This window comes from Trematosphaeria pertusa, assembly GCF_010094035.1.
Source record: "Trematosphaeria pertusa strain CBS 122368 unplaced genomic scaffold BU26scaffold_1, whole genome shotgun sequence".
Lineage (NCBI taxonomy): Eukaryota > Fungi > Ascomycota > Dothideomycetes > Pleosporales > Trematosphaeriaceae > Trematosphaeria > Trematosphaeria pertusa.
In genome coordinates, this window is record NW_022987212.1 from 3951588 (window position 1) to 3967920 (window position 16333).

Consider the following 16333-nt stretch of genomic DNA (forward strand, 5'->3'; position numbering starts at 1 on the left):
GGCCGAGTCCCCCGCTCATTAGAGCATCAACCTTCAGACCTGAGCCTGAGGACCTGTCCGGTGAAGGCAGTGGCGTGTAATACAGGCTAAAAATTTGCGCCATGTCGGAATCTGCTGTACTTATCAGCGCGGTCCACGGCTCTCATGGCCGTCAACATGCGACGAAAGTTTGTGAACCAGTTTTGACGCAATGGCATCGGCAGCAGAGGCCAGGGCCATCATAGAAGACATCTGGCGGGAGATGACCTTGGATGGGCCGGTCGACGACAAGAATCCCACGCTCGTCCTCTCAATGCTCAAAAGGGCGCTCGAGGTGTAAGTGCGGCTCCCGCAGATTGCGTGAGAGACGTGGAACCGACGCTCAGGACCATGCAGGCTGTCCAAAGACCTCTACAATGAAACAACCCATTTCATTCTAGAGCTAATCCAAAATGCGGACGACAATGGGTACAGACTCGGAAACCCTGCCGAACAGCCAACCATAAACTTCACGTACAAGAAAGGCGTCCTCAGGGTCGACTGTAATGAGGTCGGCTTCTCGGAGCAGAATGTTAGGGCCATCTGCGACATTGGCAAGAGCACCAAGGCCGGCATCGGCCATTCGACCCGCTACATCGGCGAGAAGGGGATCGGGTTCAAGTCCGTCTTTCAAGGTAGCAGACGTGGTTTTCATCTCCTCCAGAAGCTTCAGTTTCAGCTTCGACACGGCTAAAATCATTGGCATGATAGCGCCCATCTGGACAACCTTCCCCGAGCCGCGCCTTGACGGCTTCACGTCTTTCCTCCTGCAGCTGTCAGAGGATTGCGACGAGGACAACCTTGTGAATGAGCTCACGAAACTAGACCCCCGCATGCTGATCTTCCTTCGACAGCTGCGCGAGATTAACGTTACCGTCATGAGGAAGGACGGCAAGATATGGCAGCGGAAGCTTCTGAGGACAGACGCTGAGGAAAATGGCGTCCAGATCACAACCTTATACGAGAACACCTCGCACAGCAATGGCAAGGAACGGCAGTACTACGTCACAAAGCATCCTGTCAACCGCCTCCCTAAAGAGTCGAAACGCCCGCAATGCTCCGAATCCGAGATCCTCCTAGCCTTCCCAGTGGCCGACTTCAACAAGGGACCAATACAAGAGACTCAGAGCGTTTATGCGTTCCTGCCCATCAGAAGCTATGGTTTCCAGGTATGCAGCTCATCATCCTCAACTCGGACTGTTCATCTAATACTACCTCAGTTTCTACTGCAAGGCGATTTTCTTCTCACGGCTAGCCGTGGGGATATCGACACTAGCTCTCCCTGGAATCGTGCCCTCCGTGATGCCTCGGCCAACGCGTTCGTACAGTCGATTGTGCGGCTCAACTGGGGACCTCTCAAGTATTTCTGGCCGCACTACCTTCCTGTTGGTAATGTCTCTTACTTCGAGCCGATGAGGGAAGAAATATTCCGACAATTGGCGGGAAAGAGGCTGTTGGAGACCTGTGAGAAAACCCTGGCTGACCCATTGTCGCTGAGTCACGTACCTCTCAACTATTTTGCTGGCATCGACGACAAACCTGGCAAGCCTTTCACGCTCTGCTCGCACACCGCTTCTCAGTACCTCTCGCTTCATTATCCAGATTGGGCAAGGGAGATGCTGTGTGCCCTAGGCATCAAGAAATTGTCTCCCGAGGGCTTCCTTAAACATCTTCAGCTTATGATATCTGACGAACCCGCCAAATTCCGAGGCAAACCCCAGTCGTGGCACTCACAACTTGCCAAATGCCTACACAAGCTGGCACTTGAGAAAGGATACAAAGAGCGCATACTCGACCTGGAGATCATCCCACTGCGAAAAGAGCGGCCTTTGCAAGATGCTTCCAAGTGGGTCTCTGCTCGAGGCCGCAAAATCTTCTTAGGAGGTTCCGGTGACCTCACAATACCCAACGGTGTCGAGGTGGACATTGTGCACAAAAAGGCCGAAGAAGATGACAATCGCCGCAACATGTTCAAGTATCTAGGTGTGAAAGCGTGTGACGCAGCCGAAATAAGCCATAAGATTATTGAAATGCACAGTGAGAAGGGGTTCCCAACGCGAAACCTCAATGTCCAGCAGCTGCTTCAGCATGCGCTGTTTGTCTTGAATTCGCCATGGCGCCCCCCGCAGGACCAATATGTTCCATTCTGGTTTGCCACAGCCGGAAAGGGAGAAAAGCTCTACCTGGGCACCGAAGTCTACATTCGCATGTCCTTCGAAAAAGAGCCATCCACTACTCGAGTAATGGCCGAGCTTGAGAAGTCATGTCCTTTCATCCACCCCAACTACCATCGCGATGGTCCAGACGATAAGAAGTGGTTGCCATTTCTTTGCGCCTCCTTCGGCCTTGCGACCTTGCCTCGACTTGTAGCTACGCTTTCGGATGACCACTTCAGACTCTCTGAGGATATGAAGGCCACCTTCCAGAAATGCAAATCGGCCGACGTTCTTGAGCTTCTTCGGGATAATTGGGACTACTATGCCACTTGGGTTGAAGACGATAGGCCCAGGAAGGACACAAATACACGTAAGGCTTCGAAGCTAGCTGTGAGGTCGGCTTTGGGCGCTTTAATCGTGGAGTCTCAGGCCGGCTTCGTGCCTCTGAGAGGGACAATTCTTCCCACAGTTGACCAAGTCGTGGATGAAATCGCCTGCGTTCGGACTCTCAAAGTCAGGGATCCTAAAAATGAACGATGGCAGTGCCTGAGACACTTCGGAGTCGCTATCAAAAATGATGTGCACTATTACCTCGCCTGCCTGGAGCACATGGCAGGCTTGACCACCATTGCACAGCACAAGGTCGCTCATGTGTACGAACGAATCGAACGCGAGTATCGAGAGGGCCATGAAACCATAATATGGTGCGCATCGAGTCACCTCATACATGTTAATGCAAGGCTAATAACGAGTAGGGAGACTTTCCGGGAGAAGAACCTCATATATACAACCTGTGGATCGACGGCGCCCGTCCCGACGTGGCGCTGGGTCAGCATGGATGAATGCATAGCCAAACAGCTTAGCGTGGAAACAGAATATCCGGAATGCAAAATCCTATTCCGAGCCCTCTTAGCGAGCGGCCCCGGCGGACTACAGTCACTCATAGCGGCTATGTTGATGACCAAACGCTCGACCAAATTAAGCCTAGTATCAGGGGCCTTCATCAAAATGAGTCAGGCAATGGAGGCGATGAGCAATGTGAAGGCCGCCAAAATCGGCAAGAAATTCGGAGACAAGCCCATATTTCCGATACGCGAGCGTAAAGAAAGTGAAGGCTTCGATTCATTGAAAGCTATCGGAAACAGCGACAGCTGGTTTGTTGCCGATGTTGACCACTTGGCGGAGAGTTTTGTCGGCAGAGCGGACCTCCTAGCATTTCCGATGACTGATCTCCATTCGATGAGCAGCCTGCTAATGGCCCTAAACATCCAGTCACGTAAGCTTTCACAGCGCGTCATGAGCAAATCTACTCCTAGAGGCAACACCAAAACGGACTGGATTCAAACAGATTTCCTGCAGGCTAGATCTCCTTTCATCATCAGGTACGTCATATATACCTTTTTCATTACACACGATATCCTCTTCTTCTTAAGTTTTCACAAGAGCTGATGCTGGTACAGCCTAATCCCTAAATCGAATCCCAATCGAGAGGCCATCTCCCTCCAACTACAGGAAGTCACGGTCAAGAGTGCCGATAAGATTGTGCAAGAGCACACTTTAAAGGCAGATAACGGTGACACATATTCTGGGCGTGAAAGCATCGGCGAGGTCGCCACATCCTGGACTACGGAGAGCCTACACATATTCATGACCGCAAGTGACATCTCTGAATGGGAGACCCCGCTTGATCTGGTGGACGAGATCGAGAAACACTGCTGTATCCCCGAACGACACCGGAGCCTCCTCCAGAAGGCGCTAGGCAATACAAGTCTTATCAAATTGCGGTCTGACTTCAAAAAGAGGGGAATACCCGTGGATGAGCTTGAGACCGAAAGTACGTTTATTTAATTATTCTTTCATATTGTGCAGTGTCTAATGCCACTCTATACAGATTTCACTAGTCCCAGCAATCCGAAATCAAAATATGCCTCACTGTCGGGGGACGTACCAATGGCGGGATCTTTGCTCACAGATGTAGATGACGAAGACCGCAAAGGTTCTTTCCTTGACGGGCTTCCGCATAGCTACCGTCGAATTTTAACCAGCATTGAAAGACACGGAGCTACAGATCTAAGAGACCCCAATCCAAGCAGGCGTCTACCATTCATGGACTTCACCAACGGTCAAAGACTAGATTCTCGGGACGGCGTCGGGGACATTGCCGAAGATTTCGTAATCGTTGGGAGAGCCACATCTGTGGATATCCTATATTTGGGTGAGCTCATGGCAATACACTCCGCCATTGATAGCGCGTGAAACGCCGGTTGGAGACCGAACTAACAGAAATAGACTTCTGAACTTATTCAGAAGGCCATTGGTTCTCACTACAAACCTGAGATCCATTGGACGAGCCAGCTGGGACAGAGAGCGGGTTACAGGCCATTCAAGGGGAACATGATCACTTCCTCTTCTTTCACGATCTCAGATCAACCGGCCTCGCAGAAGATGGTAAAATACCTAACTGAGATGGGGTTCTGGGCCGCCGCAAGCTGGAATATGACGAAAAAGGACAAGGTTGCCGCCTCGACGTTCCATTTCGATGTCGTTGTGACTCCTGGAGACGAACAGTCGGAATTTTCCTGGACAACCTCGCAGTTTGATAGGGTACGTTTTCACACAGCTTGTGCCATTTTCCTTCAATACCGATCTTCAAACATGGCACTAACCAACCCTATTTAGATGCGCCTCCTTCGGATTGATACTAAGTCGAAAAACACTCCCAAGGATGTTCTAGTCCTCGTAAGGATCTGCAACGCTTATATTAAGCCGCGCTTCCACCTTTTCGTGGACCCTTGGCATCTTTGCACATCCGATCGCCTAGCTCTCCCCAAACTGTGGGGCTTGACCGCGCATATAAAAGACCAACTGCCGCCACCCCCCTTAAGCGTAGAACCTCGTAAACCTCAACGATCAGCAAGTCCGCCAACTGAATTCCCTCTGTTCACGTCGAATGGGCTCTCATCAAGATGGCAAAGGCCGGCTAACAGGGCCCAGCAGGGCATGGAGTTGCCAAACTGGACTTGGCGAAACGCCCCTCCAACGACTTCTTTACATGTTCAGCCGAGTCCCTGGGCGCATCCACTGTCTCCATACTCACCGTCACCATACTACCAGCCTCCGACTTCTTTTGGCGGACCGCTACATCACCATCAACCGTCAACCTCGCATCTACCACTAGATCGAGATCATCCGTCAATCCATTGGGGACCACATCCTTGTTTGGGATCGTCGCAATTACCAAAACGCCCACAATGGGCATCCGCTACTGGGTATGCGCCCGGATTTGAGGTAGGGCTTCCTTTCAACCATCCAGTCCAAGAGACTGGATCGGTCGACTTCGTATGGCAAGAGCGAAGGCATTATCCAAATCTAGATAGGACCTCGCACGAGGCACAATCTTCGCCTCATGTTTTCAGCAACCCGAACAATCCTAGTCCACCCTATCCACCTCAAAAGGAGTTGGAATCCACATCGAATGAAGCTTATTTCACGAAGCCACTAGAAGTCTCCAGTCCCTCCGAACAGTCGATATCTCCCCAGCGTTATCAATACAAAACGTTGCTCAAAGGCCAAATTCGACTCATGACTCTCTTTCCAGGCTCCAGGGGTTCCGACCTCAGAGGGATAGTTTATCATGCTCTGCTCAATGACCCTGGCAACAACAGGGCACTGTCTTACACTTGGGGGACAGACACCGGGAATGATACCATGTGGACTCCTGGCGGTATACTGCAACTGACGCCATCCTTACATGCCGCGCTTAATTGCGTCCGGCATCCGAAAGAGCCGATGGTTTTGTGGGTCGACGCCCTTTGCATCAATCAGGACTCAAATGAGGAGAAGGAGAAGCAAATTCGTCTACTCCCTCACATTTTTCAGCGCTCTACCTGCGTCATCGCCTTCCTCGGGAGCGATGACGATAGCAATGCAGCATTGGTGGCCCTCATGCAAATACAGGCGGGGGTGACCTTCAAGGACAGACCGAAGGAATGGCCGGAGAGCCTAGCCAAAATACCGAAATCCTGGGAGGAAAGACCTGTACCTCCCTAGGACGATCCGATCTGGTTGGCGATCGGCGCCTTCTTCGAGCGTGCCTGGTTCACGCGAGCTTGGGTAATTCAAGAAGTTGTTCTAGCCCCTAGCCTTCGGCTTCTCTGCGGTGTGTGGATCGTGGACTGGAATGATCTACACAGCGCTGTTGAAGTGATTCAGCAAGCATCCGATGCTTCATCCCGCTTTTTCTATCAACTCCGCCAACAGTGGGCCAACTTCATCACCCTAGCAGATCAGCGTGAGCTCGAGGCCAAGAAGACGCGGCTTCCGTTGATTGATCTCCTCGAATATTTCTGCTACGCCAAGTCCACCCGGCAACGCGATCACTTCTTCGCCTTGCTGGGACTGGCTAGTGATGGGCATCTCTCTGACTACGACCCCGACTACACCTTGGACTTTGAGTCACTCGTCCGGAAGTACGCATGTTTCCTAGCCAAGAAGAACGGTGTGATGAGACTACTATACCGGGCGGGAATCAGAACCCAACCAGGAAGGTTTCCGTCATGGATTCCTAATTGGACTGAGGTCAAGCAGGGCAGCCTCCATTCGCTATTAAGTCGAGAAGCAACATGGGCCGCTTCCAAGATCTCGAAGCCCAAGTTCGTATGCGATCCTAGCCGGGACGAACTGGAAATTGACGGCATCCAAGTGGACGAGATATTGTTGACTAGCAATGCTAGCAACGTGTGGGACAAACTCGGAGCGTACTTCGACGAGGTGGACTCGATGGTCAGCTCGCTTTCACGCTATACCAGTGCTGTTAAGGCGGACTTGCAGTGGAAAATCCCCGTAGCGAGCATGTCGCTTCCTAGACTAGTATCATCAGCTAATCTCGACATGCGAGAGTCGTACCAAGCTCTCAGGGCTTTCCTAGTCATGGACGCAACGGGAAACAGAACTGCTGCTGAACCACTCAGAGTCAAAGCACAGAACTATCTTTCTGCCCTGCAGGAGAACTTCACTAGTTGGAAGTTTGTGACTACGCAGAAGGGATTCGGCGGAATTGCGCCGCCCGGGGTCCGGGAAGGCGACATCGTCACCGTCTTTCACGGAGGGGCGGTACCCTTTCTGATCAGAAAGAGCACTAGGCCGGACGCCTACAACTTGATTGGAGAATGCTACATCCACGACATGATGTACGGCGAGGCTGCGGGAATACCAGACATCTGGACGGGGTGCATGCGCATACATTAGATTGCTACTGTCTAGAGCGTAGGAGATGAGGAAAGATGCAAGTTGAGCGAGGGTGCGACGGAGCAAGGGCTCAAGAAAATCAAGTATGCTTTCAATGGTCTAACCGTTTGAGACCGTGGTAGGGTTATGTCTCTTGGTTGCAAGGCCTCTGGGGGCAATTACATGTCTCAAGAGCCAAGTTGTTCCAGAACGACTGGCCGAACATATGTCTCAAATACACTCCCGAGATCCGCACCATGCCTGCTCAGCAACCATTGCGCGCAGAACCATTCTCGTCCGGCGAAAGCACAGTTCGATAAGTCAAAGTTCGCTGTGTTCTTCCCTCATGGTTGGAGTGTTTCCGCCTTGTTCCGGTCTCGATTGACGATCTCTACAATCTTGCGGTATGCCTCGGCCGGCGCCTTGAGCTCAGCAATTTCCTCATTTTCTTCCTGAAGCACCTGCTCCAACTCTTCTTTCTTGTCTCTCTGTCTTCGCCATTCGTTATGCCAGTGCATCCTCCACTCATAATCGGATGCCCACATCCTCTTAGTTTTCCTTAACTCAATCTCCAAGCTGCTCTTTGCCGACTCCAGTTCTTGAACTTTGCTTTCAGCAAGTTGTTTATCTGCCTCCAAGCCTTGCAACTTGTCCTGAGCAATCTTCTTCTCCGCCTCGTATCCGTGTGCGATGCGCTGCCATTCGATATTATCCTTCTCGGCACCCTCTAGCACCTTAATTCGCGACTTTAGTTTACTGTTCTCCCTCTTGTAGACTTCGGTAGTCTCTTCGGACATCTCGAGCTTCTTCTCCAGACCCGCCTTCTCTTTATCCCACGCGGCTCGCTCAGCAGCACGCTCGGCATCGATATCGTCCATCTACGATAGATCAGCGCACTTCCCTTATGATTTGACACCTCCGAACTTACCAAAGCTCGAACTCTCTTTGTCGGAGGCTCATCGACATTCACGGTGGCCCTCTTAATGCCATGGCCAACGTTTGAGGGCGCTGGTGCTTGCTCAAGCGGCATGACTGTAGACGGTCCTGACATCTTCTCGACGGGCGACTTGGGGGAACTGCGGATTCTTATCTGGTCGGTGCGCTACTGGTTCCTGCGTGAACCTTGGACGTTGGAAATTGTTGTTGTAGGGACGGAAAGAGGACGACGCAGTCTGACGGCTTTTATACTTGGAGCTATATCTCTCACCTACCGCTCACTTGAGCATGGACAGTTCGTCAATATTGAGGGTCTGGTTGATGGACTTGCCAAAGTGAGAGACGCTAGGGACATCATGTGTAGGTCATTGGAAGGAATCTCTCGAGATACGCATTGCACTTAAGATTGACAAAAGGAAAGACTTTTATAAGCGGGCTATGATGCAGCTATCACTACCAGCCTCGACAGAACCTCCCATGAGATCATCAAGCGCACGAGCGTGCAGAACGCCCTTAGCCTCTGCGCACTGCCCAATATGCCGAACGGAGGGGTGCACTCTGTTCTCTAGGGCCCTTTCATGATCTTTTCGATCTGGCGCAGTTTGCCCGATGCCTTATTGCTCTCTCGGTTCTCGCCCCTCTCAGTCTCTAGCTGCCGCTTGAGCTGATCCTTCTCATCCCGTTCCTCGCGGAAGTACCTCTCCCAGAGTGCCCTCCAGGCCTTGTTACTCTCGTTCTCCCCTCCCTTTGCCTTGAGTTGGTCTTGTAACTCCTGAGTCTCTGCTTTCTGCTTATGGATAACTGCCTTCTGCTTTTCATTCTCGGCTTTCGTCTCATGTACGGTATTCTTCCACGCGAAGTTGTCCTTCGCGGCCTTATCGATTTCCGCTTCGAGTTCCGCGATCTTTTTGTTCTTTGCCTTCTCCATGTCGTCCATTCTCTTCTGCATGACCGCTTTTTCCTCCTTGTGCTGTTTGACAGCGTCGGAAAGAGTATCGATGTCGTGTTGCATGCGACTTTGTTGTTTGCCCGAAGTCTGATCTTTCGCGTCGACTTCATCGAGCTGTTGGGTGTTAGCATATGCCCAGCGGCTGTCTCAACGCCTTCGTTCACAATGGTCCGGATTCTCTTAGTAGGGCTGTCTTCAGCTTGATCATCCGCGGCTCTCTTGCTCTTGCCGCCCCCTTTGAGAGGCGCGGTTCGAGGCTTTGGTGGCATGATTGAGCGTGGTCGAAGAGTGTATAGAAGTCGTGAGAGTCTAGATAGCGGGACTGGACGGCAGCTCCGCTGTTTTGGGCGTCATGAAAGAGGACCGTAGCTCGAAGGGCCACTCTTTTGTCTGCTGTCTCACCTGCGCCGCGCGGGGAACTTGTCGCTGATGACGTGGATTATAAGCGTCCGAGAAAGTTGAGAGAGACGGGGGCTCAGTGTGGCTCCAAGGTGAAGTTAGAGACTAGCCGTCAAGAACCGCCTCAGTCCGAAATATAAATGATGACACTGTTCGAAAGTAGAATTTGATGGTAAGACCTTCCCTTGTCTCGTGCAAGCTCATTCAAAATGCCTCAAATCCCCATTTCAGGATTAATGCCGTTCCCGATGCACTGATGTAGCTATAGACCCCAGATCTGTCCGCACCCCACGTTGAGCTCAGTCTCCGAAGACATCGTTCATTCTCTTGAACGCTTTCCATGCCTTCTCAGCCTTCTCCAGCTTCTCCTTCATGGCCTTGTTCTCATCCTGAAGGGTCTTCGCTTCCCTCTCCTTCCTCATCAATTTCATCTTAAGCACACCATTCTCGCCGGCCAACCTCGCCTGCTCCCTGGTCAAATCATTGATTTTGCGCCTTTGAATGTCGTTCGCGCGAATATGCCATTCGCGATTCGATCTCATGCGGCCGCGCTCGATTTCTATTTCTTCGACCTCACTCTTCAGCGCGGCGTTCTCCTCGGTGACCTTGTCCAACTCGTCGGCCTGTGGTAGCGCGACGTCAGCGCTTCAATGGAACAATTTGGCTAACGAGGGAACTTACAATGGTTCGCAATCTCTTTGCCGGGGATTCAACTGCTGCAGCTGATTTGCTCTTGGCTCCCTTGGTGTCCGACGCTTTGATGGTGATCTCCAGCTCTTCATCCGAGTCATCGACGTCGTGCATCCTCTTCCTAGGTCGTAATTCCCGGACCATCGCTAAGGTGATACGCTGTGGGCGGGCCGTTGGGAGACTTGGTAGAAGGGCTCGAGAGTCCGCTCGGGTGGAGTATGTATTGAGAGAGTAATCTGACCGAAACGTCTCGCAAGAAATTATGGTTCAGGTGAAGTCCTGCGTCTCTCACTTGGGATCCGTATAAATTCTACTGTTTCTGATGTCGTTCTCGAAAGTCACGAGACTTGAGTCAAGTGATGCCTTGAGGCAATACCAATGCGCAGCCCCACTCCTTTGAAGTGAAGTTAAAGACAGTCGAGAGCCTCATGGAGGTTTCGAAAAATGAAAGGGGAGTGAATTGAGCAGAGCAGGAAGAGCTTATTACAGATTACGCAATCCAGTAACTCACTGAGCTGATAGCTCATGTCTCATCGGATTCCTAGAGCGCACTCCGTCTCTTGCATCTGCCTCCGCCGTCGGGAACTGGAAAACTGTGCGTTAGGCACCAGTTTTTTTTTCTCTTCCGCTTCATTACCTACGCACTATTGAATCTCTTTACGATAGAAAACGTTCGCGTTGCAGATATGCAATATCTCCCAAGCGGAACACGTAAGCACGAAGGGGTTAGGAGCTTGATATTCACACCTTGGCATCCCGCCTCCGGCATCATCACCCGACACTCCTCGTACCCGCTTACTCATTCGCACAGCTCTGCTTCAGCAAAATCCCCCAAACAAGATACGAATGGCAAAACCCGCCCTCCCCACCACCGCCTTCGCAAGGCAAATAATCTCGGTGACGAACTCGGCCTCGCGCAGCAACCACCGACATCAGACAAGAACAAGACGCTCTCCTCTCCACCCACCTAATATCCACCGCCGTCATATTCCACAGATCCAATTTCTCACCTGCCCCTCTCATGCAACCCTCTCGCTCCAAAACACCCATTTGCTCGTTCGCGCTCGCGATCGCGAGTTGGGCATCAACCTTTTCCCCAGAACCTGCTCATGCACGCTCTCGCTCACCCCTCCCTCGCTCACCCTCCACACCTTCCAGAAGCCCTATCGAAGTCCTATATGTGCCTCATACTATACAAACTTTCTGCATCCGCGCTGGGAAAACAAGCTCGCAAGCGTCGATAGCATGCGATAGGCTGCCGCGATGCGAGAGCCGAAGCTACCCGCAGTATTCCGCGATTGTTCTCCGCACCTTCCATTGCATATCCCACGCGGTATTCTAGAAGGTGTTGGCACGGCTGATCAGCCAGGCACCTAGGTACGACTTGCCTTGTGTTGGATAGGGAGATTGCGCTATCGATGTACGCTGCATGAGTTAGTGAGGGAAGAGGATGATGATGGTGGTGGGTTATGCAGAGCCAGCTTTGCTGTCACACTCACTCTTCGACGACGGGCCTAGGCCAAGCCCCATGCTCATGCTCATGCTCATGCTAGACGGTTTGTACACCAGGTGCGACTTCATCGTATAGGCTAGACTGGCAACGAACGACTGCTGGGCTGGTAGAGGTTTGATAAGCATCCAGACTACATAGATGCAATGCAGCGATTACTAGCGCAAGGGCATCCAATATCCCTCTAGCGTACTTTCCATCCCTCCCACATCCATCTCTATCGCGACGCTACACCTATCCGCCAACCAACCTCATCTCTCCGCTTCCCCTCGCCCATCTCACCACCCACCGACAACGCACCAATAACCCCCAGCCCTCTCCCAACCCACCCGTCCATCGAGCCTCACTCCCCTACCTTGCAAGCAAAAGCGGGCCAACATTCCCCCAGCATGCAAAACCCGCATAATCGACAAAAAGTCGATAATCCCTTCCGTGCCTTCGCTCATCCCAGCTTAGCAGCCCCGCTAACACATGCATAGAACATTCGAAAACCCACCCCCGCTTCGGGGGAATAGCTCTTTCCGGCTAGCCCTCCTGTAACGCAGTAGCCGAACGAACTCCAACATCTGTTCCCGCACTTCCCGCCCTGTTCGTTCGTACATCTCAGCCTCTCTCTCTCCCGCTCTGTACGCATACGCAGATGGCTTGCAAAATACGATGCGGGCGCGGCAAGCACGAACAAGACAGGCGGTGAGATGGTTAAGCTTGCCGATGCTTGTCGCTGTAATTGTGATGTCGATGGCGCTCGTATCGGGTGGAGTTGCTGGTAGAGGACTACTACTCGCTTGGTTGGAGCTTTTGCTTTTCGTGGCGGTTGGGGCGGCCGAGGGGCTTGAGAGTACGAGCGAGAAACAGGGTTAGGCGGATGATCATGTTGGAGGAACACGAAGGAAAGTCGGCGCTGGAGCTAGGAAAATAGGAAGATTTCCATGTCGCCCTAGTTCGGTAAGTAGGCGGTAGCTAAAATGAACTCATGTGATTGTGATGTTGGGGAACGCGGAGAGGCAAGAGGGCACAGCAACGAAAGGGACGGTTTTGTGGGTTGGGCAGATGCCTATACGCCTATTATGTAAGCCATACAACATCAATAATACACATATCCTACACACTCATCTCATCCGCATCCTCCTCCTTGTAACTTATCCTCTGCGACACCCTCCCTGACCTCTTCCTCGTTGGCGCAGGAGGTTTAGCAGCGACAGCGAGACTCCTCGCGCCAACCACGCTCTCCTCCTCATCCCCAATATCGCTAAGCGGCTCGCTATCCTCTTCCGAAGGCTCAGGTGTAGGAACAGACTTCGGCGTCTTCTTCTTCGCCGAGCCTGCTGCACGCCGAGGTGCAGCCTTCTTGGCAGCCGTTTTGGTCTCTATCTCGGCGCCATTGACTTCACCGTTGACTGAGGCTTCGTCGGAGGCTGCCGCAGTTTTCCTCTTCTTCTTTGCAGGTGTCGCAGCACCTTCCTCTTTCTTCTTCATGATGCGCTTCGGTGGCCGAAGCCAGTCTTCCATGCCAGGAGGCCAGTACACGCGATTCTCGGGCCCGCCCATGCCCACTTCATGTTCGGGTACGAGAGGCGGCGCCTTCTCTTCTTCCTCTGCCTCCTCGATTTTCAGGTCGAGATCGTCGAGGTCATCTGATTTCTTCTTCTTCCTTTTCTTGGCAGCTTTCTTTGGCTTCGGCTTGAAGGGCTTGTTCTCGTCTTGCCGGATGTGCGGAACAACGTCGTTGAACAAGTGGAAACCGGGAAGCTTAAAAGTGCGCATGAGCTCGAAGACTGCTTGCTCCTTGTCTTTCGCTTCGATCATGAGGTCCATTGTATCTGGGCAAGGGGGCAATGTCATGACACGCGGCGAATGCTTTCGTCGAGACCTGCCTGTAATGGCATCTGGACAAGGTTCGGAATAGTGCATCTTTGGAGTGATGTCTTTCCTCGTCCATGTTTCAATGATGGCGGGAAAGAGGGCCACAATATCTTTCGTCCCTTCCCGGATCTTCGCAGAATCGAAGATAATATTGTGGTGATGGAAGTCGAGAACGAAAGGGATATTGAGTTCCTGGCATAATGGTAGAAGGTCGTGTACCGACCATATCACGTCGTCATTCTCAAGCACTAGCCGGTTCTTGACACTTTGTAGCAATTTGGCGTAATTCTCCCGGAAGCGATCAAGTGTAGCAGCCTTGTCACCAAAGGCTCCGCCCAAGTGCAATATCATCACCGCATCTCGGTCCTGCTGAGGTGGCAGCTTGAGAAGAGAAAGCATCTCCTCGTGATACTCAAGGTCGCGCATCGACGCGTCAATGACTTGCCTACGCGGCGATCCGAGCTGGGTAAACTGGCCTGGATGCGTGGTAACCCTATGGCCCAGCTCGGCAACTACTCTACCTACCTCCGCGAGAGTATCCGCTGCGAAGGGCGCAAGTTTGTACCCAAATTCATCGTGAGAGGCGAAAGGGAACATCTCGCTGCTCAGTCGCATGAACTTGATCCCGTACTTGTCGTTCCAACGTAGCATCTTGACCACGTCTCGTGCGTTGGCTAGGCCCAATTCCTCGACATACTTCTGTCCTCGTGTGGTATCCGCAGGCTGATCTTTGTCGGGCCGGTTCTTAGTGGCATGTTCAGGTTGCAACAGGTCTTTGAGAGGGTGACGGTGTTCCAGGATACTGGCTATACGGCACGTTCGAGAACTGAAGACGGGTGGGTTAGCGTTGCGAAGGTAGGTGTTGAGACAGGCCTATCATTTCCCGTTAGCTTCAGTGGCAGGTGCAGGGTCGAAGTTGGAGGGCAACGCACATATCCCAGCCGTCCTTTCCACGGCAGCGGAAGATAGTCAGAGTTGACGGGTGACGGCCTGGAGTGCGCTTCCTTGACCTCCTCCTCGTCCTCCTCGCCCGTCGGCCCCTCTTCTGGATCGACAGTCACCCCCACGTCCTGTTCGACGGCATCTCTAGGCGGAAGAGTGACATCCTTTGAAGCGGCATTAACGGGAGTGTTATTGGTCTCCGCACTGTCCACCTTCACATGCTGCGAGGGGTCTTTCCTTCTCTTATTCCTGCCGGGTGGCCGGTCAGGAAGATCAGCCGCCGCAGTCTCAGGTAGCGCTTCCGTCGTGTTCCTTCGAACGCCGGCCCCAGTTCTGGCTGCAGGTCCTTGACTACGGCCGTGCTCTTCCGCAGCATGCGCAGAAGCAATTGTTGAATTATCCTCCGTGGTCGCATATGGCGCTGCAGGTGTGGCTTTCTGCGTGCCAGGGCCAGCATTGGCGAACTTGTCCGCACGGCCAGAATTATCCCTACGAGGTTTCACACCGGATCCAACACCGGTAAACTCGCCACCATCAGGCGAAGCCCGTAGAGATGATATTCCGTCAAGTATATTGGCTTTGGGGTTCGTATTTGCGGAATTCCCCGCTCGCGATGGCTGACGGCGCGGTGGCTGAGGCTCTTGTCTTGCGACATTTGCTGGCAGAGGGACTGCAGTACGGCGGTTCCTAAGCTGGTCCGTGTTGGATGATACCACGTCGGACGCGGCGGTTAGTCCTGATGACCGTTTGCGCTTGTTGGCCATTGTGGGCGGATAGGGGACGCGAGGAAGCCGCGGTGCCAGCCACGCCTGTCCTTGTGCTCGGAATGCGATTCGGGGGCTGAAGCGGTGAACAAAGCGTATCATAAATGTCCGGCGGGCGTGTTGCGTCGCTGCAGTCCGCTGGCATGTGCAGTGAGCAGTGAGCAGAAAGACGCGAGCCCTCACGGAGCGCCATGATGACTAACGCGTCGAGAGCGCGACGTCACCAGCGATGGTGAAGTCGGCCTGTGGTTCTGATGCTTGGGGGAGATGGATGGCGTCGTGGATCGGCAGTAGCGCGATCGAGTGCGATCCTAGCGCTGCGCCAAGACCCGGACCCCCTGCGCCATTGGCGTCGACGCCTGAGAACCCAGGCAGGCGCGCCATTCACTCTCCTTGCCCAGAGCGGTAAGCGCAGCCGGCAAGCTTCATGAGCCGACTGGCGTTGCCACGTCCCGCTCGGCGTGCAGATGTGGACGCGCCACAGCGGAAATTTGGCAAGCCACTGAACGGCTCACCAGCCACGCTAGCCACCACGGCTTACTGATCCTGCTCCCAACCCTCTACCACCGAGGCAAACCACCGCCGTCTCACACACTTTTACGTACGAATAACATGTTAGGATCACATGGAGGTGCGCCCATGACACTCTGCCGCTCCATCACCCATCACTCCGCAGGGTAATATAGCCGGCCGTTCTCTCCTAGGTATAGCATCCTGCGTGAGCCAGCCTAAAGGCCTCCATGCACCATCTTTGGCCCAGAACGGTCCCCTTGGGAGGGGCATGTGTGCGCGAAAGCTGTGCGCTGTACCTACATATGCGAATGCAGCAGCGCCTACAGAGTACAGCCTACACAGCTAGCGCCGGAGAGCCGCTTCTATC

The 16333-nt window shown here is 53.0% G+C and overlaps 5 protein-coding genes across 5 annotated transcripts; 1 reads left to right on the top strand and 4 right to left on the bottom strand.

The window, feature by feature from the left end:
* Positions 1-190: 190 nt before the first annotated feature.
* BU26DRAFT_558445 (uncharacterized protein) lies at positions 191-7421 on the top strand (the record flags this gene model as incomplete). Its single annotated transcript, XM_033832564.1, has 10 exons — positions 191-315; positions 376-653; positions 730-1187; positions 1239-2878; positions 2930-3556; positions 3635-4008; positions 4066-4346; positions 4464-4778; positions 4854-6137; positions 6225-7421. The coding sequence occupies 10 exons, from the start codon at positions 191-193 to the stop codon at positions 7419-7421; spliced, it is 6579 nt and encodes a 2192-aa protein (XP_033692027.1).
* Positions 7422-7744: 323 nt separating this feature from the next.
* Positions 7745-8451, bottom strand: BU26DRAFT_599606 (uncharacterized protein; the record flags this gene model as incomplete). The annotated part of the gene is made up of 2 exons (XM_033835114.1): positions 7745-8278; positions 8329-8451. 2 exons carry the CDS (start codon positions 8449-8451, stop codon positions 7745-7747), a joined length of 657 nt encoding a protein of 218 aa, XP_033692028.1.
* A 450-nt stretch (positions 8452-8901) lies between these two features.
* Positions 8902-9554, bottom strand: BU26DRAFT_499598 (uncharacterized protein; the record flags this gene model as incomplete). The annotated part of the gene is made up of 2 exons (XM_033826420.1): positions 8902-9399; positions 9450-9554. 2 exons carry the CDS (start codon positions 9552-9554, stop codon positions 8902-8904), a joined length of 603 nt encoding a protein of 200 aa, XP_033692029.1.
* Positions 9555-9954: 400 nt separating this feature from the next.
* Positions 9955-10651, bottom strand: BU26DRAFT_575458 (uncharacterized protein). Its single transcript, XM_033834352.1, has 2 exons — positions 10366-10651; positions 9955-10307 (listed from the first exon to the last, which is right to left on the bottom strand). The coding sequence occupies exons 1-2, from the start codon at positions 10516-10518 to the stop codon at positions 9984-9986; spliced, it is 477 nt and encodes a 158-aa protein (XP_033692030.1). The 5' UTR covers positions 10519-10651; the 3' UTR covers positions 9955-9983.
* Positions 10652-12985: 2334 nt separating this feature from the next.
* BU26DRAFT_413705 (UV-endonuclease UvdE) lies at positions 12986-15453 on the bottom strand (the record flags this gene model as incomplete). Its single annotated transcript, XM_033823032.1, has 3 exons — positions 12986-14620; positions 14680-15022; positions 15155-15453. 3 exons carry the CDS (start codon positions 15451-15453, stop codon positions 12986-12988), a joined length of 2277 nt encoding a protein of 758 aa, XP_033692031.1.
* Positions 15454-16333: the final 880 nt, after the last annotated feature.

Bases quoted from the DNA above. Each gene is read 5' to 3' on its own strand.
- BU26DRAFT_575458 (XM_033834352.1), bottom strand. From the start codon at position 10,518: ATGGTCCGGGAATTACGACCTAGGAAGAGGATGCACGACGTCGATGAC. The intron at 10,308-10,365 runs GTAAGTTCCCTC...GCGCTACCACAG, and splicing joins CAAAGAGATTGCGAACCATT to GCCGACGAGTTGGACAAGGT.